This window comes from Brachyhypopomus gauderio, chromosome 4 (assembly GCF_052324685.1).
Source record: "Brachyhypopomus gauderio isolate BG-103 chromosome 4, BGAUD_0.2, whole genome shotgun sequence".
Lineage (NCBI taxonomy): Eukaryota > Metazoa > Chordata > Actinopteri > Gymnotiformes > Hypopomidae > Brachyhypopomus > Brachyhypopomus gauderio.
This window is the reverse complement of record NC_135214.1, coordinates 9228556-9251779: the sequence shown is the minus strand read 5'-3', so window position 1 is coordinate 9251779 and position 23224 is coordinate 9228556. Positions and strand designations below refer to the sequence as shown.

Sequence of the window (23224 nt, the reverse complement as noted above, 5' to 3'; positions counted from 1 at the left end):
GTTGGAGAAAGAACATGGTAGGCTCTTCACTTCCGATGAGTGGTGTGGCCCACAATTATTCACAATAAAGTGTTTCCAGGTAAAAGAACATATGAACACTTTCAAAAACGTAATGGATAGCAAAAGTAACTGTTCCTCAGTCAGGAAGGAACAGCTCAAACATTCGTTTCAAAAGGCGGGTGTTCGTGATCTCACCTGGTTCATGTGAAGGAGATTTTTCTCCAGGCCTTTGTCCTTTTCTTTGGCTAAATCATTCAGCATCTGCTTCAGTTGGTCTTCATAACTTTTCATCTCACCTGAATACCAAACAATTAAAATCAATATGACTCAAAGTCCTCACCACCTTCAGATAAACACATTCATACCAGATGGATGATGAGATTGCTGTCCATCAGCTGCCCCTGTGTTATGATAGATCACTTCAAAGAGCATTTGGGGGGAATGACATTATGTTTCAAATAGCTATTATAGCTATAACAAATTAAAAGCAGATGTGATGAATCACTATTTATGACCAACTTTATATCAGTGTATGGTATATGCCAGTGTATTCATTCAGTTTGATGCCTTTTTGAATCAACAGTCCATCTTGTCACAGTTGTCTAATTTTGTCATAGATACTGTGCATCACTGTCTGTCACAAGAGTCCAGATATTAGAAAGCATGAATCTCAGGGACATGCTATGGATTCTATGGCTTATAGAGATCTGTCTCAATTACCTCACTTTTAATTACTCTGTAAACATCAGTGTATCTGCAGTTAACAAATCTCAATTTAAGAATGCTTATTCCAGCAAGGAGGCATTGTATTCATTATTGTTTATTTGGCTTTTTTTCTCATGGTACTTTGCGTTTTCTTTTTTCTTCTTCTTCACTGTAAGAATGAAGGACTATGTTGTCATTTGTTAAAGCCTCATTGAATTTGTATTTATCCTCATTCATAATCTATTTCACATGCAGGCAAAGTGATATGTACATTTATTTTCTGGTTACAAGTTTCAGATATTTTTGTGTAAACGAAAATGTTCTGACAGTCTGTCCACCATGTGTTTTTTAATTCTACAATGCAAGAATGTTGGTGTAATGACATCCAAGTGCAAAAGTGGCTGTTTATCAAAGCCCAGCATTAAACATCAGTGAAAAGAACCAGAGCTTTCCTTTGTGTAACTAAAGGAGGCACAATCAGTATATGTATGATTCCAAAGATGAAATAAAGTAACTCCTTCATGTAGAAATGTAGGAATGAGATTAAATTAAATGTGGTACCATTGGGCAATTCCACAAAGAGTGGTCTGGTGGTGGAAAGGATGGGACTCTTCACAGAAGACCGATCTTCATTCACATTCAGGGCTAAAGCATACAACAGGTACACATCATGCTCACACACTGGCCAATCAATTTGCTAATGACTACTGTTTGTAACACCACATAATGAAGAAGCACAACATTTTTTTAATGATATTCAAATGGTGTGCAAGTTCAATAGTGTCAGATGTGAATCTTACCTGGGGGAATGTGTAGACGATAGAGGAGTCTAACCTTGTCATTCAGCTCTCCATAGTACAAGGTGTCTACAGAGAAGGAAAAAAAGTTAACATTGTAGTAAAACTAGTACCATCAACATATTTAGTACCCAATCTATTCCTTCCTGCCACACAATGAAGAGTCTTTCTGAGCATTTAGTAAGGTGTCCCTAACTGCTAAGCCTTCTTGCAAAGCACCACCCTCACCCCTCACCACCCACCGAGCCACTTAGCAAACTGGGTGAAGCTGACATGATTGTCCCCGTCCTCGTCGAGCAGGAAGAAGGTCCTCTGGGCCACAGTGTCTGTGTGGGAGCCAGACTGCCAAGGGGCCAGTAGCTGGTACAGGCTCTTGAACTGGGCGCAGTCAACGTGATACTGCTCTATACAGGCCCGGCTCCGCACCTGGGGCAAGGTTAGAGCCGGACAAACAACCTCCCCCCAGTACAAGCTGATAAAGTGCTCTGTCTAAAACACAAACACACACACATAGTATGTACATGATAATTAAACACTTAGTTCACAGTCATTTAAAAGGCAATTAGTACACAGTTTGAATTAGAATTATTTTCCCATCCTCTATAGAGTCACACAGACCTTAAATAGGTCATATAGAGAAGACAGGTCCTCCTGAGAGAAAGACACATCAGGGGAGACCAGCCTTAGCTAAGGAGACAGGAGACAGCATATGAGTCAAACACATCCACAAGGGGGCGTTAAAACAAAAAACTAAACAAAAATATAGCCGCAAGCGGCAATTGGCGGGTTCACACACGAATAGGCCACTTGGCTTCAATAGGCAATAGACCCAATAGGTCCTTTAGACCCAAAAGAAGCTGTTTGAGTGGAAAAAATGCACAAATAAATCAATGTGCAAAAAAATGTTCAATTGGGGCACTAAAGGCCCAAAAGGATCAAAATAATGTGTATTGGCAAAATGATTCAAATCACAGAACTAAATCACATGCTGAGATCAGCTTTGTGTGTGTGTTTGTGTGGTATTTCATGTGAGAAATAGTTTTCAGTCCGTTTCGATGTTTGGCCACTAGATGGAGCCCAAGTACTACCATACTGATATCTCAATAATCTCAGTAATGCAATATGACATTTTGGTGAATTAAAAGGTTCATTTCTGGTCAGGCAGTGCACTTTTTGTTATAAGATGCAATTGCAATGTTATAGAACTTATTGATCTGGACAATACAAGACCAATTACTTGTCTGTATTCTGCATAACAAGATTGCAGCACGAGTTTTTATGTTTTCTTAGGTTTTTGGGTACTGTAGCGCCCCCGACAGGCCAATTTGAACCAAACTTGGCGTACCTCACAAGGACTTCAGGATATAAAAGCCTTTCAAATTGGGAATTGATTGCATACATGGTTTATGAGTTATAGCAATATAGGTCATATATGGCATGGCCACAATGATATAATGGGAAAATGGACCAATCAGATAAATAAAAATCCAACATTTTTTTAATCAGTTTTTACCTACAGAGTCTTCTGATTATGCTCATAGCAATTTTTCCATAATTGGATCAAATTCCTATGACTAGTTTGTAAATAGCTATTTTCAAACAATAGATGAATGTGACAAAAGTATGCATTTTTTAATAGGACTTGTAATTGCAAAGTTGTCAGGTCTACTGCAAGGAATAAAAAGAAACAAGTTGCATGTTCCTAAGTGAAAATTTGGAGGAGTTATGCATGATTTTCACAAATAGCGCCACCTAGTGGCCAAATGTTTCAAAACTGCACAGCATGACACATAGTCCTGAGATATGCACAGTGGTGAGGTTTCATGTTGTTTGGCCAATGGTAAGTCTGTCAAATGGCCAATTAATTCAAATAAAAATTAATTGGCTCATGGCGGCCATGTTTTTTGAGTGATGATGTCATCATTGTGTGTCTTGATATCACTTGGGCCCCTGATGATGCCTGTAAAGTTTTGGCTTGATGTGACTAATGGTTTCTGAGAAACAGTTTTTCCCATGTTATAGCGCCCCCTATTGGACAATCGTGGCCAGCTTTGACCTGTGACCTCGGAGTCATATGCCCTAACAACTGTTAAAATTTTATGAAGATCGGTCAAAGCGTTGCTGAGATATGGCTGTTTAAGTAAATTTGGCCACGCCTCGGAGCTATTGATTGACATGTGACAGCCAGACTATATGCAAATCTCAAAATGTTTTTAAGCAACTTTGATAATGAGATTCTCCTGAATATTTTGACACCAAGGTTGTGGTGATCCGATAAAAAACCAGGGACTAGTATAAAAAAGTAGGTTTTGCATATTATGCAAATTAGCAAAAAATCTAAGTAGGCGGAGCTTAATGGTTCTTGAGGCTTTTTTGTTTGGCTTGAGCCAAGGAATCCATCAGAAGTGGAATTTTGTTTCTAGGCCCTACGGTTTGGGAGATATGGACCAAAACGCAAAATGGTGCGCTATAGCGCCACCATCAGGCCAATGTGGGTCTCTGTGCTTTAGCACGGTCTCGCAAAGAGACTACACCATCCTGCCAAGTTTGGTCTCCCTGGGCCTTACGGTCTAGGCTGCAGTATGCGTTTTATCAGTAGAAAAATAATAATAATAAGAAAGAAAGAAAGAAAAAACCCGACAATAACAATAGGTTTCCCACACTGTGTGTGTGAACCCTAAAAATCCCAACTTGCATTACTTTTTGGTGGTGACAGCATTTGTATATGACTGTGTATTACAGAAGTAGGGGTGGTGTGTGCATGTTACTGTTTTCTTTGATAGTTTGTGAATGTGCACTACTAAGTTCTCATTGGTTGTGCATGTGTGTGTTACTGTTTTCTATATTTTGTGTTCGAGTACATTATTGTGCTCACTTTTGTGATGTGTGAGTACATATGTATTGTATGTGTTCTCTTTGGTGGTGTGTGTGAGTACGTGTGTATTACTGTGTTCTCTTTGGTGGTGTGTGTGAGTACGTGTGTATTACTGTGTTCTCTTTGGTGGTGTGTGTGAGTACGTGTGTATTACTGTGTTCTCTTTGGTGGTGTGTGTGAGTACGTGTGTATTACTGTGTTCTCTTTGGTGGTGTGTGTGAGTACGTGTGTATTACTGTGTTCTCTTTGGTGGTGTGTGTGAGTACGTGTGTATTACTGTGTTCTCTTTGGTGGTGTGTGTGAGTACGTGTGTATTACTGTGTTCTCTTTGGTGGTGTGTGTGAGTACGTGTGTATTACTGTGTTCTCTTTGGTGGTGTGTGTGAGTACGTGTGTATTACTGTGTTCTCTTTGGTGGTGTGTGTGAGTACGTGTGTATTACTGTGTTCTCTTTGGTGGTGTGTGTGAGTACGTGTGTATTACTGTGTTCTCTTTGGTGGTGTGTGAGTACGTGTGTATTACTGTGTTCTCTTTGGTGGTGTGTGAGTACGTGTGTATTACTGTGTTCTCTTTGGTGGTGTGTGTGAGTACATGTGTATTACTGTGTTCTCTTTGGTGGTGTGTGTGAGTACATGTGTATTACTGTGTTCTCTTTGGTGGTGTGTGTGAGTACATGTGTATTACTGTGTTCTCTTTGGTGGTGTGTGTGAGTACATGTGTATTACTGTGTTCTCTTTGGTGGTGTGTGTGAGTACATGTGTATTACTGTGTTCTCTTTGGTGGTGTGTGTGAGTACATGTGTATTACTGTGTTCTCTTTGGTGGTGTGTGTGAGTACATGTGTATTACTGTGTTCTCTTTGGTGGTGTGTGTGAGTACGTGTGTATTACTGTGTTCTCTTTGGTGGTGTGTGTGAGTACGTGTGTATTACTGTGTTCTCTTTGGTGGTGTCCTCATGTCCCTGCAGAACCTGGATTCTGTGTCTGCATCTCATCATCTCCAGTTGCCTTACTGTCAAATCTCCAAATTTCTACACACACATACCTACAGTTTCACTTGCAATAAGGATGCTCTCAAAATGTTCCAGTATATTTGTTTTCATAACCAATAAAATACAATTCTGTATATTTAGGACATTTTCTATGATATATTGTTTACAATTCCAATAGCATACCCTCAAACGCTGATGAAATGCACTTACCTCGTATGCATCATTGATCAGAGCAGTGATGTGTGTGTGCCCTGCAGGGCCTGCCTGCTCTGCACACACACACGGTTCCTCATCATCTCTGACCTGTTCAAGAAAACTACACACACACACACACACACACACACACACACACACACACACACACACACACACACACACACACACACACACACACACACACACACACACACACACACAATCACATAATTGTCATTGTCAATAGGTAAATTCATCTATACCATTATTTTATGCTTTCAATATTACAGAATTTGGAAACACATCAACGTTAATTAAATTAAATGTCAGCATTATTTTTCTAAACATAAATTGGGGAAGAAGACTGTAAGGTATGTGAGGTATTAAGACAGACACCTGGTCAATGTCATCAGAGCTTGGCCATCATCTGTACTAGCACAAAGCTGTGCAGCATTAGCATCTAGCACAGCTAGTCCCAGCTGGAATATGGCTTTGATTCCATGGTAAAAGAAACAGTCCAGCACACACACAGCACTACGGAATGGCAGAACACTCAAGAACAGTGTGAGAAACCAGGAGAGGGACACAGAAGCCAGTGGGTTAAGATCTGGAATGTGGTCGGCTATGTGTGGTAAACGTTCCTGAATAAGCTCTTCAAACACAGACTGATCAACCTGGGCACCTGAGAGGACAGTGAGAGAGAAGGAAGAAAGAAAACAGAAACTAAGAATGAGATTTAATATGGAATTCACTGGTATACTACTATAGTCAGTGCCTGTGCTGTCCCCAGTGCCTGTGCTGTCCCCAGTGCCTGTGCTGTCCCCAGTGCCTGTGCTGTCCCCAGTGCCTGTGCAATGGTTCTTCCTTTTGCTTGCTTTTACTTCACCAATGTTCAGAAGTCTTCAGACTTACTGCCCTACCAGACCCAGAGGAAACACATGAAAGGTAGCAGTCTCAGTATTTACAAAACACCAAGTGAAAGTCTATAGTTTTGCCTCATGTTTCATTGTGGGTATAAAATCCAAACTTTCTGAATAAACAGGGCATAACATAAGTAACTGGGCACTAGCAGTTTTTGACCTGTAATCCAATCTGCTGAAAAAAATAACATAAGTAATGTGCAGAATGTTAACTAATTTTATATTGGGTGAATCAGGAATCCCAATATGAAAGGAATTAACTAGACAAATTAATCTAATCTTAAATAAAAAAAAGACCATAGCATTGTCCGTAATCACAAAATATCATCAGATGTTTCCATGGTAAAAACTATTTTTAGTTCCTGCTTGTATATTCAATTTAGCTTGTCTTCTAACATACATAAAATTCATGATCAGTGGGGGTGTCAAGAACATTGCAAGTTTTGGCAGTAAAATGTCTTTAGAGTTTTGAGGCATGTGGCTGGGTGTGAGCAGTTGAGCAGTCACATCACACTATCAATGATGACCAGATCCACCAGCACTGGTCAGACATCCATGGCCATGCTAGCCTGCTTCACAGATGAGCAGCACTGCAATGACCATCTATTCTGTTTCACACTGCCTTTTCTGGTACATATAAATACAATTCTAGGAATGTTTTTGTTCTTTTTTAGAAAAATGTATTGACTTACATGCTGCATCTACTTTCTATTGCATCTACAGATACCAAACAGGAGGTGCGGCACCATGACTATGGGCAGACTTACAAACACATATTTGTGTCCCTCTGGGAGTAGATATAGTGGGTAAAGTGGGTAGAGTTGGGGCAGCTTTGAGAGGTGGAGCATTTACTTCCAGAGAATTCTAGATTATTTCAGGCTTATATTTTAAACTACCAATTCATTAAGCAATATGCATAAATCTAGTATATCATCATCATTCTAAATGGATTGATTTCAAAGTTCACGTCAGCATATAATTCCCCCCAAACAAACACAAGCAGACACAAACACACACGCACACACACACCCACACACACATACACGCACACACATACACGCACACATACCAATGACTCTGCGGTTGAAGTAATCGGGAAGCATCCTCTCACACACTGTGACCAGCAGCCAGAAAGCCTCCTCCTCTCTGGTGTACAGCAACAGCACCGATGCCAGGATATTCATGGACTAGGGGCACACACACACACGCACACATGTACCTAACAGTAGCTTATCCTGGTTGGGAGAGGGTGGGTGAGGGTAGTGGTTACCTGGCAGTATCCAATGCTGGGGTTGCGGTGGGCGTAGGCGGTCAGCACCCTCCTGAGAGCAGCAATGCCCGTCTCGTTCTGGAAGGCTGCATGCTCAGGTAGTGAGCGGTGCAGGTCTCGCTCGATCTCCTCTGTGGCAATGTTCGTCTGACCCAAGCTCTGCTCCACCATGTCTGAGTAGTAGTCTGGATTGTCTGCCAGTGATGAACATGCATCTACACACACACACACACACACACACACACACACACACACACACACACACACACACACACACAAACACACGCACATAATTGCATGTCTGTGTGGGGAGAGCAGGTGTCTGGACACAACATAGGGCCCAGTGCAACAGGGGGTGCATCACATAAAAAACAAAGCTGAGACCAGAATGGTAAGTAAACCACAGGAAGCTTTTCTTTCTCTTCTTTTTCTTTCAGACTATGATTCAGCATGTTCCTGCCGCTCTCTAGGTCTTCATCCAACTCTCTCTCTTTCTTATTACAGTCATATGCCTTTTCACCATCTCTCCTTCACCTCATCTCTCTGTTCCCATACTCATCTCCCTTCAAATATCTCCCTTCACTTCTCTCTCCATTCTCAACTCTCTCCTTTCACATATCTCTCACCTGAAAAGGTAAGCCACAGCTCTCCACGCAGAGACTCTGGGATTCCCATCACAACCAGTTTACGAATCTTTTCTGTGTGGAACATATGCACTCCGCGGCCAAATTCAGCAAAATGATCCTCCCATAACCGTTGCTGTGGCTGTTCACTCACACACGCACACACGCACACACACATACACATACACATACACATACACATACACACACACACACACACAAAATCACATAATTGTCAAGTACTGTGAGTATTGTAACATACATTCAAATAAGAACTTTGTTTCATTTCTAATTAACACATTGTTATGTATTCATATTGATATTAATGTAAACTGTTCACTAATTAAAATTGTGCTATGACAAACTTAGGATTCTTCTTTCTCAAAAGAAATCTCACAATAAAATTTGTAGAGAGCAGTGTAATAGCTTGGCCAATATTACAGAGCTATACTGCTGATTGCCAGTCAGTGTTCAGGGGTCTATACTCACACACATGTGTGTGGCCGATTCCACTTGACCGGCCTGAAGAGTGGTGATTAGGGATTCAGTGAGCACTGTGCAACGCAGCATGTCTTCAGAGAGGTCACTGATCTCTTCAGAGCTCACAGTGTCAAAGCAGAATGTGTAGTAAGGAGTGGGGGAAATCTGTAGTTCACACACAAACTGCAGCGATTAAAAAATTTACTTTCAGTGTTCAGTAACAATAAACCACAGGAAAAACAAAATCAAAATCACTGATTCACTGCTACACAAAATACTAAAAGAAGCGTCAGAAGTTAGCATTCGGCTGGTGAGAACAACCCTTGGAACAAAGTTCCTTTTATGAACTGATTTTCCTATCAAAAGAGTTCTCAAACTGGTGTAACTACTATGAACCGGTGTAGCGGACACCTCCATAGACGGGACTGCAGTGGACAGTGAGAATCATGCAGTACCAGGGACTTCTTGCGCTGGCTTTGGCCCCGGACCACGGCCTGCCTCCAGGTCAGGGCACGGAGACGGTCACCCAGGCGCTCCACCAGCTCATCCCGCTGCCCCACCTCGATCAGCTGGAACGCTCGCTTTGATTTCACACTGATGATCACAGGATTGGGCAGCGCACTCGTACTCTCAGCTTTCTCAATGGACAGCACCTGCATACATTCAGTACCGTACAGTCAGAAACCCAATATATCCAGCAATGCTCCAGTCAGAGACCAACTACATCCAGTAACACCAGAGAAAATACAACCAGTAATGCTCCAGAGAGTAAATATACCCAGTAATGGCAAATGCACAATCCATTTTACATTTTTTTTTGCCAACACCTTTTTTTTGTTTAAGTCAGAGATATACAGTCTATGATTTAAAAGCAGTGAGATTAGGACTACACTCAACACTAGGATCATTATAACCGATAAGCACCCTGCATTACCAGTTTACTCACCTTTGGAAATGATACCTGCCAAATTTTGTTCCATACACGCATACAGAGTTTCCTTGTGTGTGAAAATTTTAGTTAAGCCATTGTTTTAGTCAGCAGGGCGATGTGGATTTGTTTACATGCGAGTTCAAGCCTGTATGGATCAGCCCTGTGACATGTGGGTCAGGGCCCTGTACATGTAGGATAGTCCATGCCAGCTCACCTGGATTTCTTGTCATGAATTTTCTTGAAAACAATCATGAGAAACCTCTATTAAATTCATGACACCTTGCCAAACCCTAGAGCTCTTATTCTAAACATGTTTTGAGTTATTAATTTTTGAGGTTTGACCCCAAATTTAATCACTTCTATGTATTTGTTTCATCACATCGTTTTCCATCGGATAAGGTTGAGAAGTGTACTTCACTTTCCTTGAAGAATTAATATACTAGAAGTCCCTTATCCACCTCACACCAATACACACACAGACACACACCATATATAGAGAACTGAGTAAACTGATTAAGCTGGTTCCTCCTCCTACAAATTCAGAAGTGCTTTGCTTACACAGCTGATGAAGGACCTCTATCTGAAATGTCCAATTTCTCTGGAAGCATTGTGTACTATTCTACAATTTTGAATATCTATACTACAGCTCCAATTCCAATATCTAACTACAGTACATTGCATTTGTTCACCTGGAATCTTCATCAGACATGATATATGCATACACACAATACTGTTCAAAAGTCTTAGGTTTTATAACCAAATTATCATAATCTCTCTGTATCTTTATTAAAACAAATAGGAAATACAAGAAATATGTACAGACAAAAAAAAAACAATTTTCAGAACAAAATGTCTTCTACAGAAAAAAGGCAGCATTTAGTGTGGCCTCCCTTGGCACCAAACATGTTGAACTCTTTTGGGAGAACTCTTTTGTCCTGAGGTTTTCTGAAGTAAATCTTCTGGTATCATTCCACTCAAGTTTCATTCCATGAGAGCCAAGTTTCTACTATTGCACAAGCGCAGCCCCGTCGACAGGGGGGGACAACCGGGTCTGTTGTCCCGGGCCCCAGGGCCAGGGGGGCCCATCAAAGAGCCCAGCAATTTATTTTTTATTTCAAGTCTATAATTTTAAATAATCTTGAAATTTTTCATTAATATAAAATTATGTACTTAAAATAAGCTCAATGGCTAAAAATATATGTTTTTTTTACCTATCTGCATATTTTCCATTAAGTGCATACACCCCCGCCTCCCACTGAAAAATGGTTTGATCCAGCACCGATCGTAGCCGGCTGGTACCCGCCCAACAGCGGGAAATACAGTGGCGGATAGTTAAAGTAAACAGAAATCTGTAGCGCAGAAAAGAAAGGAAAAATATTTATCTGACGAATTTTAATGTTGCATTGTGTTCCAGGTTTGAAAAGTGCTAAAGTAAGCTAAAGTACTTGTATTTTAAAACTAAATCTCCTGTATTACGTTATACGAGCCTCTTGTAATTCCAGGACGAAACATGAGAGAACGTGAAGACGTTTGGGCGTTTTGAAAATGAACAGCCATTAAATAATGTGATTTAAAAAGCGAATTATTTCGAGTATATGTATAAATATTTAACTTAATTAGGTTTAACGTTCTGGGAAATATTGAAATTGACCTTTAAAGTGACGTACAAGTGCTTTAATTCCACCTTGTAAAGGTGTATGGAACCGGCAAACATGACTTTGTTCATTGCGCTGAAGCGAGGCGCGCGCGAAGTTAAAGCCTGGTTTAAGCCTGGTTTATACTCGACGCGCCGCGAGCGGCGCGAGGGTCCGCGCGGCGAAAATGACGTAATCGCGGTGGCTCCGCCCGTGCGCGAGGGCCTCGCGCGCTGTCGCGGCGCGAGGTCGTGCACCTCTCGAATTTTGTAACTTCGCGCGCGCGCCGCGCTTCAGCGCGATGGACAAAGTCATGTTTGCCGGGTTCATACACCTAAACAAGGTGGAATTAAAGCACTTGTACGTCACTTTAAAGGTCCATTTCAATATTTCCCAGCACGTTAAACTTAATTAAGTTAAATATTTATACATATACTCGAAATGAATCGAAATAATTCGCATTTTAATCACATTATTTAATGGTTGTTTATTTTCAAAACGCTCAATCTTAACGTCTTCACGTTCTCTCATGTTTCGTCCTGGAATTACAAGAGGCTCGTATTTGTTAACGTAATTTCAACATTTTAATGTACTTTAGCCTAAATTCCAGCACTTTTCAAACCTGAAACACAAAGCAACATCAAAATGCGTCAGGTAAATGTTCATTCCCCTTTTTTTGAGGGGTGTTTCTTTATACTACCACATATCGTTTCGGACAACATTGCAAAGCCATATTTATGTTTGATACCTAATATATACGGTCTCTGGTCAGGTAAAAATGTTCTTTCCCCGGTTTTGCAGAGGTTTTTTATTCTCCACTGCCACCTATCGCCACCTATCGTTTCGGAGAACACTGCAGCGACGCTCGCGACGATCGCGAAAGTATAAACGCCTACACCGCTCGCGCAGGGTCGCGCGAGGTGGGCGGAGCCGCGCGCTACAGTCACTCGCGAAAGTATAAACCAGGCTTAAACCAGGCTTTACAAAATTCGAGAGGTGCACGACCTCGCGAATCGACAGCGTGTGAGGCCCTCACGCACGGGCGGTGCCACTGCGATTACGTCATTTTCGCCGCGCGGACCCTCGCGTCGCGTGAAGTATAAACCAGTCAGCTGTCAGAAACAGCTTTGATGTGTGGCTATATTATATACTATATATGACCTAACACAAGGATTGTCTGCTACAGAGGAAATTCAAATGACGTAAGCGGGCGGAGGGGGGGGGGGGGGGGGGGGGGGGGCACATGAAACTATCTTGTCCTGGGCCCCAGCAAGACTGTCAACGGGCCTGCACAAGCGTAAGTAGAGGACACACTAAACACCTGACTATAGAGGCTGCTGTTTCTGTTTAAATACTGAATCAATAAGTTCTGTATTTTCTGGAAAAATAATTATAGATGGTCTTTATACCTTTGCAAAAACAACAGATCTAATGGAGGTTTAATTTGTCTGCACAGTTCCACATAAGATGCTATGCCATCATTTTTCATTATTTTATACCTTTTGGAAAATAGACTGAAAAATAAATCACTATCATTTTCACTGGATATAATATTACATTCTGTGCTTAGATGATTAGTAGATATTTGTACTAAGTTGACTTCAAGGATTTCTATCTCTGTGAAACATACTGAGCCTGTTTTATTGGGGTCAAGAAATTAACAAGTTACAGCTTGTAAGTAAACTAGTACAGCCGCACTCATTTCACACAAACTAGTAACATTAGAAATGAAAAAAGTCTCAGCTAATCCCATTTTGGTTTGATGTGACAGTGAGATCATTGAACCCTACTCTATTGAAAAGAGCCTACACAAATAGAAAAATATTCAGAAGGCATCTTACAGCAATGGAAATGTTCATCTTTCAAGTTTGGCTGAGATGGTTACAAGAAACTACTGAAGTGGAGAAATTGATGTTTTGACTTATGATGCCATAATTTGCTTGAGTCAGAAGTGATTTTTAGCGAAAGAGTGTTCTTCAGTGTTGTGAACCCTTGACCTTGCATCACAATTGTATTTCAGCCTCAATAAAATTAAAATAATTTGAATACTAAGCAATTCCATAACATCTATCATTTTTTAATGTGTGGACAATGAGTTAACACTTTCTCATAAAAGGTTTCAAGGAAATTGGAATAATCCTTCTTGAGAAAATATATGTAAAAAAAAGTGAGTTTTTCAACTCTGATTGTATGTAACAAGATCTGAGGCACAATGTTTTTTATGCAACACCAAATATACTAGATGTGATAAAATTGCATTAATGCAACACAGATAGTTTAGTTGCAAGAAAGTGAAAACTTTTAGAGATCATTGTTTTTGAAAATTGCAAAATTTAGCTCTGAGGGTCAAACTTGATAAATTCTTTTTTTTTTTGAGAAAAAAAGTACATAGAGAGGAACTACAGGATTTTAGTTCTCCCTCATAGCAGCCTTCTGCCATAAAGGACATCATGGCACTGATTAACAAATGTCTGGGGGTCCTCAATGTGCGTGAGTGGGGTTGTGGTACCTCTGCCAGGGGGATGAGGAGGGTGCAGTGGCCCTCCTGGTGGCTACTGAAGCCCACATAGTTGTCAGTGACGTACAGCTTTCCGGGAGTGTGGCAGCGGGCATAGGGTGTCCACACAGAGCAGCTCAACACGTCCCTCAGCTCCTCTGACCGCGGCAACCCAAACAGAGACAGCACGTACTGACACAGAGCCCGGTGCTCCAGTACCCTGAAGAGAGCGCGCGCACACACAAACACACACACACACACACATATGTATATATATACATACATACATACACACACACACACACACACACACACTACAAATACAAGGAGCAAACATTGTGCACTAACTTGTAAAAGAGCATCATTCTGGAAAACAACTATTCAGGACATAGGCAACTGAAAGAGAAATAACTGTAATATTATACAGTTATACAGTTATAAATCTGAAGATTCCTGGCAAGTAACTGCAGCGTACTTAGGTAAAGATATTAAAACCTGTATTGAAGAACATAATGATAACGTTTCCAGAGAAACAGGATTAGAACTATATATTATATATATATATATTTTTTAAAGAACAGAATGCTTATGTATGTATATAATTATAATACTTTAATATACATTAATAAGTATTTGAACACCCAGCAACATTGCAAGTTCTCCCACTTAGAAATCATGGAGGGCTCTGAAATTTTCATCTGCATGTCCACTGTGAGAGAAATACCGGTAATCTAAAAAAAATAAAAATCCGAAAATCACAATGTATGATAAAAAAATTGATTTGTTTGTTACTGCTGCAAATAAGTATTTGAACACCTCCCAATCAGCAAAAATTCTGACCCTCAATGACCTGTTAGTCCACCTCTAAAAAGTCCACCTCCACTCCACTTATAATAAGTACCTGTTTGAGGTCGTAAGCTGCATAAAGACACCTGTCCACCTCACACAATCAGTAAGACTCCAACTACTAATATGGCTAAGACCAAAGAGCTGTCCAAAGACACCAGAGACAAAATTGTAGACCTCCACAAAGCTGGAAAGGACTATGGGGCAATTGCCAAGCAGCTTTGTGAAATAAGATCTGTTGGAGCAATTATTAGAAAACGGAAAAAGCTAAGCATGACCGTCAATCTTCCTCAGACGATCTCAAGATCTCACCAGCAATGATCCTAAGAAAGGTGAGGATTCAGCCCAGAACTACACGGGAGGAGCTGGTCAATTACCTGAAGAGAGCTGGCACTACTGTTTTCAAGGTTACTGTGGTTAATATACTAAGACGTCAACATTTAAAGTCATGCATGGCACAGAGGGTTCCTTTGCTTAAATGAAGCTCAAATGAAGCTTAAATGAAGACCAAGGAACGCACCAGGCAGGTCATTGATACTGTTGTGGAGAAGTTTAAAGCTGGATTTGGATACAAAAAGATTTCCCAAGCTTTAAACACCTCAAGGAGCACTGTGTAAGCGATCATACTGAAATGGAAGGAGTATCAGACTTCAAATCTTCCCAGTCCTGTTTGTCCTTCTAAACTTTCATATCAAACAAGGAGAAGACTGATCAGAGATGCAGCCAAGAGGCCCATGATCACTCTGGATGAACTGCAGAGATCTACAGCTGAGGTTGGGGAGTCTGTCCATAGGTCGTACACTGCACAAATCTGGCCTTTATGGAAGAGTGACAAGAACAAAGCCATTTCTCAAAGATATCCTTAAAAAGTCTCCAGTTTGCCACAAGCCAACTGGGACCAAACATGTGGAAGAAGGTGCTCTGGTCAGATGAAAGGTGGCACTACAAAGTATTAACGCAAGGGGGGCAAATAATTTTGCACTCCCCACTTTTCAGTTTTTTATTTGTTAAAAAAGTTTAATATCCAATAAATTTCATTCCACTTCACGATTGTGTCCCACTTGTTGATTCTTCACAAAAAAATGTAAATTTTATATCTTTGTTTGAAGCCTGAAATGTGGCAAAAGGTTGAAATGTTCAAGGGGGCTGAATACTTTCACAAGGCACTGTATATATAAATAACAAAGTGTGTGTCTGTGTGTGTGTGTGTCTGTAATAATATAAAGATAAATATTTAACTCAACATATTGAATTCTGTTCATTCTATATCTGACTCGCCACATTACTCAAGCTTGCTTATAACTTCCTCTGTCTCATCTCGTCCTCTTCCTCATACCAAGAAAGATGCCATTCCTTCAGAGGAAGTGGAGGGGAGGGCAGAACCAGCACCACAGAAGTGGAACATCTTGCTGTGAAATGTCTTGTTTTACTGTCTTCTTGAATGTGAACTCTTTGCTTGCAACTGATACTACAGTACATCAAACTGACACCACACAGCAGCAATCAACATTTAGATATATATTTAAAAATCATAAATTTGCCCTAATTTCCATGATTGTATAACAAGTAACTGACATGGTATGAACATTTGTTCTGTACTGTGTTACTGTGGAGAACATACTAGAGCTCTCTAAAGGCCCAGCACAAGTTGCAATGACACAACCAAACAACCCTTTAAATCTGTTAGGGTTCAATGTGCCTTTCATGTTTCAGCTATTTTATACATCTCCATCCTATCTTCCATTATGTTGTTTTTTTTAGGAGAATTAGATCAACCAGAACTGATCATCCTGTGCCCATAAATATAGCAATATTATTTTATATCCAAAACATTGCTAAAATGACATAAGAAAAAGCTGTAAAGCTTATCCAACCCATAGACACACATAGAGTTGTGTATACACATGGTCTAACACTGCAACAGTAACACAAACTTCTGTGGTGTTGTTGGCTGCTTGCACTGTGCTTCTGAAGTTATATGCGATTTTCTAATAGTTGAATCAATAGGAGAGCAGCGCATTTCTAAAAACATAGATCATATATTGCCATTTTGAATAAAGTGTGTGTGTGTGTGTGTGTGTGTGTGTGTGTGTGTGTGTGTGTGTGTGTGTGTGTGTATGCGCACATCACCTCTTGGTGAGGTTGGTGGGCTGTTGCAGGGTGGGGTTGAGCTCCAGGCCCCCTGCATCCAGTAGCCTACACAGTGCTACGTCAGCCAACTGGCTCATCACAGTCATCGCCTCATCCACGTTGAGGAACATGGAGAAGTCCCGCTGCCTCTGCCTTGTGCGTACGCGGATCACATCCGTTAGGAGCCCCAGTGAGGTACGCTCCAGGCCTGTGACCTCCACCCACGCGATCAGCAGCTTCACTGCATGGAGGCATGCACAGAAACACCAAGAGCTCTTCAGAGAAAGCTTTAAGCAGAGACTTTCAATGTTTCATCAACAAGAGCACATCTGAGTGGTTCCTTTCTGGGTGTCGCCTCCAAATTGAGAATAATAAAACATCTCTAATGTCAGCTTCAATTTTGACCTGACACATTCTATTATCTTCCTTCCTTCGATAATTGCAATTAGTTCATTTAATTAAGTTGCCATTTTTGCCAATTGTGATTTTCAAGGAGTCCTCTGCATTTACCCATTTCTGCAGTGAGAACACAAACACGCTAGTGATCACTAGGGGACTGTGGTACACGCGTGCCCAGAACGATGGGCAGGCCTAGCACGGCACCCGGGGAGCAGTTGGTGTTAAGTCCCTTGCTCAAGGGCACTTCAGTCATGGCCTAGTTGCAGCATGGTGGCTTGGTGGTTAGCACGTTTGCCTCTCAGCTCTGTGGTCTTGGGTTCAAGTCCGTATCTGAGTGGAGTTTCCATGTTCTCCCTGTGTCTGCGTGGGTTTCCTCCGGGATCTCCGGTTTCCTCCCACAGTCCAAAAACATGGAGGTTAGGTAAATTGGCAGTCCCAGACAAATTCTCCCTGAGTCTGTGTCTCTCCCTGAGTGTGTGTCTGTGTCTCTCTCTGTTCAATAAAAACAAGTTGTTGTCTTGTCCGAGTGTGTGCATGAATGTGTGTGTGCTTGTGTGCCCAGTGGTGGATGGTGCTCTGCCACTAGGGTCTGTCCTCTCTCCCCTTCCTGCACCCCATTCAGTCCCCCAGGGGGTTGTGGATCCCGGTAGAGAGTACGCTGTGCGCAATTGGCTGCCGCTTCTCGCCGGTGTGTGATTGGTTGTCTGTAACGTAGCTGTTAACAATTGTAAAGCGCCTTGGGTATCTAGATAAGGCGCTATATAAATTGAAACATTCATTCATTCATTCATTCCTAGTTGGGAATTGAACCCACGACCCTACGGTTACATTAACACTTGGAAACTGGGTGCACCGCTCCTTTAATTTACACCTCATCCACTGCGCACGCTCCACACTCCTCTCACCCTCTTTGCCGAGCAGGAAGGAGTAAAAGGCGAGGTGATTGGCTGATAGGTAGAGCATGCCCTGCCGTGGCACATGCCCCTTCCAGCAGCAGCAGGTGTACTGAGCCACCAGCTTCTCTAGTGGGGGCAGAGCGAAGTGCTGCGTGAACCGGGCCAGAGCCTCCCGGAACTGCCTTGGGTCATCCTCCAGAGCAGCCTGCCCCCCCAGCACCTCCTCAGCAATTAGGCCCTGAGAGATTACATTTACATGCATGTGTGTACACATGCACACGCGCGCGCGCGCGCACACACACACACACACACACACACACACACACACACAAGCACATACACATGCATGCAGTTCAGTGTGCTCTCTGGACTCTCCTGCCTTAATTAACTCATTAGCTCATCTCCTTCATGAGTTGGTGTATGGAAGAAAATACTATTGCATGTAGTGATCTATGCTTCTTTCCAACTGTAGAAAACAGCAGTACAGAACAGTGTGTTTAACCACACGAGTACATAGACACTCAAAGTTACATTCTATATGACCATCAGAGTTAAAGTAGTGTTGGTTAAACGAAGTCTGTCATGGTGAGTTTGAACAGTCCAAGTTGTAAAAAGTTTGATATGTAAGCAGTTGTAATGTCCGAGTACACAGAGAGTCAGTGACTTTTTTCTCTCTATATGTAATTGAGTGAGTGGGGATGCACCTTGACTTTTCCCTGTGCAAAACTTGCGGCATCTTGCTTGTTCTCAAACACAGCCATATATGGCAGCAGGTTCTGATCCAGCCATCGCCAGTGTTTCTGTACCTCCTCTGATGAGGCTCCTGTGTGATTATGCACTTTAAGTGGCTATATATACATATATGTGTTGTTTGCTCCAAATGCAGAGTGTTCAAATGGTGCAATGGGAAAGAAGGAGACTCACCACTTGCAATAACCCAGCCAACCTGGGAACCTGGCACCCTCAGAAGTATTCGGAATGGGGCCACTCGAGCATTTGAATCCAAAACAGTGTCCAGTGCCCCCACCAACATACCTGCATGCACATATACATACACACTTAATGTGACTTAAAAATATTCTTAACACTATTGCTAATTGAACTGCCAGTAAACAAAATAGTTCAATTTTTTTTATTGTAATTTGACTGCCTGTAAAATGGCTCAATAACCATTTTGACTTCCTTTATCTAAACCTATGTGGGTTCTTTTGCTTTTGAAAAAGCCAACAGAGGCCTTTAACTCCTCAACATCAGAGTGGCTTGATTCTTCCTGAAAAATCTCATGATTTTCCACTAGAAAACAAGTACAACGGCATTCCAAGAAGGCCAGAAGCCGTTCTGTGTACAAAAAGCAGCTCAAACACGCAAGAGCTCACATACTCATATACTGACTAATAATCTGTTAAATTATTTAATTCATTCCTTTTCATCCATAAATCCAGAATCTATTTGAAAGGTGCTTAGAAAATGGACAAAATCAAAAATGTTTACAAGAGATTGTTTGTATCAAAGAGTTCTCTAAGGATCTAGATCTAGAGAATGGCACCATTTGGGCCCTTCAGGCCTCAAAGTAGAGTCATGGGATAGAGCCAAAGAACCCTGCATGAACATTGTGAAAAGGCAGCTGGGCCATATTAGACATTTACATTAGCCATTAGCTACTGAAACCGATCACATGCATTACATCCCATAATAGGTCCCTTACATCAGAATTGCTAATGCGCAAAGTTAATAGCATACCTGGATTTAATGGCCACAATAAGAAAACCACACAGGGGCTTATCAGCAAAGAGCTGGACACAGAGGTGACAGCATGTCTCACTGACAACCCAGTGATGACATGCTGAAAACTGCACCATTACATCTTCCTCCTGATCCTCAGAACACTCCCATTATTAGACTGCAGGAACCTCCAGAGCTCCAGTGGCTGTGGTTACTAAGGACCACCTGTTGTTCTGTGACTCTGCTGTGAAGGGGTAGTGAAAGGAGAAAGGTGGACTGGCTTCCAAGTCTTAACAAGTGATCAGGAAGCAGCTGTTCTAAACCTGCAGCAGTCTCTTTACAGTTTTATTTTTCTGTTGAATGCTTCACTGAACAAAGCATAAAGTACAACATATCGCAACACATTATGAATACGAGTTGCACAGCATGAGACATAACCCTGTGTGTAGTTTATAGCAGCCAGCTCTCATTGGAACAGACATATGCATTGGCATAGTTGTATCTGATAATCATCGAAACATTAACTTTCAACATTCTATGCCTATGAAACTAAAAGAAAGAACTTCAGTCACCTGCATCAGCATTCCTCCCATAGTTGCTGCTGTTTTGGAGAACAAGGCTCACTAACAAAACAGACAAAAATGTCAAAGAGTTCAGTGCTTTCTCTGCACAGGAGCTATTTCAGACCTGGAGGCCCGTTACCCACTGTGGTCTCTCCCTTCACAGTGAACTAATATAATTCATGTCACTTCAGTTGCAGCTGACAAAGCTTGTGGGCCATTTTAATTTGACATTTCCTCTCAGTGGGAGGAGTTGGAGGATGAAATCATTAGTGTAAAACAGAACAACACAGGCCTATTGCAGCAGTGATGGACAATGGGACTCCTCACTTTCCTAATAGGAGAACAGATGCCTTTCAATTACTGGGCTAATTAAATTGCAAAGCAGCAATTGTGCTAATGATGCCTACTGTGTCTGTAATGAGCCTGCAGAAGAACTGAAGCTCAACTCTCACAACAACCAAACAGACAAGACGGTGAAGTCAAAAGGGTACTAGCAGAGCAGTAAAAAAACAACACTATTACTATTGCTATTACTGTATGAAATTTAGACAACATACCGTAGCCAAAATTACACCTTACACAAAAAACATATTAAATTCTGATGCAGAGCTGAGGATCCTGAAGTAAGAATATACAAGATAAAATAAGACAGTGGTGGCACTGTGTCGAGTGAAAAGGAGAGAAAGACGCAGAAGAGAAGTACTAGAAGAAGAAAATAGTTACTGAACAGGTCACAGTGCACATGGCAGAGGACAAATAGTGCAGACGAAAATTTTTTAAGGGGAGAGGAAGAAAGACAGTCGAAGAGTGAGAGGACACATAAGAAGCCATTTTATAATGATACCTACTACCAAAAACAAATGCATAGTAGGCCCTAGTTCTTCACAGTAGTGCTGCATTAGCAGTGCCTTTTTTAATATATTTTTTTGCTTGGTCATCAGCAAGACAAAACCATAGACTTCTGAACATAATGGTGGAAAACTTGTCAGAGTCATTTGAATGTAATTTACCCCAAAACCCATTATAGTAGAATAGTTTCTAGTTAAATGGTTAGAAATTATTAATGCGCAACAATGCATCACTGGCTTTAATCTTACCAGTCATAATTCACTTTTAATGGTATCACTGATGTGAAAAAGACTAGCTGTAAACAACAGATCTAACTGAAGTGCTATCACATGCAGAGTTGCTGCTATCTATGCATTGACGAGAGACAACAGCTGTATGTTTCCCCATTTCATCACTGAAGGAAGCAAAAAGAGGAAGAAGAACCAGCAAATTTCTAAGTCGAGCATAAAATAAAATATAGCTTTCACTAACTACGGGTCACTAGCCGTAGTTATTCTCAATAGTGAATCATAAGCTAAACGTGCCAACTCCTTTGGTAAATGAGTAAATAAATTGCAGCTACAAGTGATATTTGCCCCACTCTCACAGAGATGACACTTGTCTATAAAGCATATACACACTTCCTCCTAGTTGGACGTGTCACTGTACACAGTTCACTGTATACTGTCTTTTACCGTTTTAGTACTAGACCTTCACCGCTGTTAACAAACGCTTTATCTGAACTTTTGAGATTTACATTGCAATGAAACATGTTTGTAATTTACCTTCCCAAAGTCGTCTCATTTAGGGTTTAAGCACATACATACACACGTTTTTCTAGAAATTAGACAACTGCTGTAGACATGAGATAGGATACTTTTCCAGGCACCAAACCCGTTTTCAATTTTGGAAACTCCCCGTCAGAGACAATAACAAAAGCCTAACCAGGATGCAACCTTTTTTCCAGTGTCCGCAAGCTAAAAAGTACAAGACAAAAGGCTTATGTGAGCATTGTTTTCTGTTTGTAAGTGGCTTACTGTAATTCCTTTGTTTGGATTAAAGTACTACGTTCTCAAACACAGTCCCATGGTTAAAAGAGTTGATGTGGGAGTGGTGTCATTCGCCTAAAATAAGTCTTCAGTTTCATTTGAATGGTTTAAAATATTTATTGGTAAAATTGTATTGCAAATGCCACCATTTCTACAACTAAACCAACAATCGACAGCCTTTTAATTGATCACAGTAACAACTTCGCAGTGCAATTGTTCTGGGCCCAATAACTTAGCAACCTTCATATCACCAGTATATTTGAGTCGGCATATCACAAACGATTCAAGGTAGAAGAAATGTTCTTACTAACAGGTTTGAGGTAGGAGGGAGGGGGCGCCTTACCTGTAATTTTGCCCCCAGTATCGCCATGCCCCCTCCTTCGCTGCAGGAGAAAATAATCGTTGGATTTCTCAGTCACCCAAAGCTTCAACGCGTTTTTTAGGGCAACCTCATCTGGAGTCAGCCACATTCTCGCTGCACAAAACAGAGCGAGTCTGTGAACGAAATGCGAACAACGCCAATCTTTGGTCTGTTGTGATAGCTATGTAGGGTAAAAGCCAAAGTAACAATATGCCCGACGCAGCTATCTAACTGTTTGACGCATCCATACTTGATGTGGAGTGTTTGGGGATCCCAGGTACTGTTGACTCATGTTTTGTATTTCTCCAGATTGCAGCCCATATTGGACCTAGACATAACTTCCGTTTATACACACGAACTCAGTACACAGCAGGAAAATAGACGGAAGTCGGCAGGAACGTCTCCGTGCACTTTGTCAAAATTGCGGAGGCAGTTCTGAAGTCGGATATTCGCAAAAATGTGAAAGGGATTACATGTAATCCGAAAAAACGTTGTAGAAATTATGTTTCAAAGC

The 23224-nt window shown here is 41.3% G+C and overlaps 1 protein-coding gene and 1 long non-coding RNA gene across 5 annotated transcripts in view; both read right to left on the bottom strand.

Moving 5' to 3' along the window:
- tbc1d8 (TBC1 domain family member 8) overlaps positions 1–23224 on the bottom strand; it is a 26971-nt gene extending 3747 nt beyond the window's left edge. The window contains exons 1-20 of one of the 4 annotated variants that reach the window (XM_077002022.1): positions 22961–23222; positions 22693–22844; positions 19112–19222; positions 18892–19010; positions 18197–18425; positions 16893–17133; positions 13929–14136; positions 9310–9507; positions 8864–9019; positions 8378–8516; positions 7752–7966; positions 7551–7668; positions 5958–6243; positions 5577–5682; positions 5307–5405; positions 2121–2189; positions 1745–1991; positions 1506–1571; positions 1267–1350; positions 196–296 (exon numbers count right to left, since the gene is read on the bottom strand). In XM_077002022.1, the coding sequence (XP_076858137.1) occupies positions 196–296; positions 1267–1350; positions 1506–1571; positions 1745–1991; positions 2121–2189; positions 5307–5405; positions 5577–5682; positions 5958–6243; positions 7551–7668; positions 7752–7966; positions 8378–8516; positions 8864–9019; positions 9310–9507; positions 13929–14136; positions 16893–17133; positions 18197–18425; positions 18892–19010; positions 19112–19222; positions 22693–22819 (2919 nt within the window). In that variant the 5' untranslated portion in view covers positions 22820–22844; positions 22961–23222. Of the gene's footprint in view, positions 1–195; positions 297–1266; positions 1351–1505; positions 1572–1744; positions 1992–2120; positions 2190–5306; positions 5406–5576; positions 5683–5957; positions 6244–7550; positions 7669–7751; positions 7967–8377; positions 8517–8863; positions 9020–9309; positions 9508–13928; positions 14137–16892; positions 17134–18196; positions 18426–18891; positions 19011–19111; positions 19223–22085; positions 22195–22692 lie in introns of those variants that run through there. The other 3 variants (XM_077002023.1, XM_077002026.1, XM_077002025.1) reach the window with 3 other exon arrangements.
- On the bottom strand, positions 6338–7544 carry LOC143512112 (uncharacterized). Its single transcript, XR_013130366.1, has 2 exons — positions 6409–7544; positions 6338–6372 (listed from the first exon to the last, which is right to left on the bottom strand). It is a non-coding gene; the product is annotated as an uncharacterized LOC143512112 (long non-coding RNA).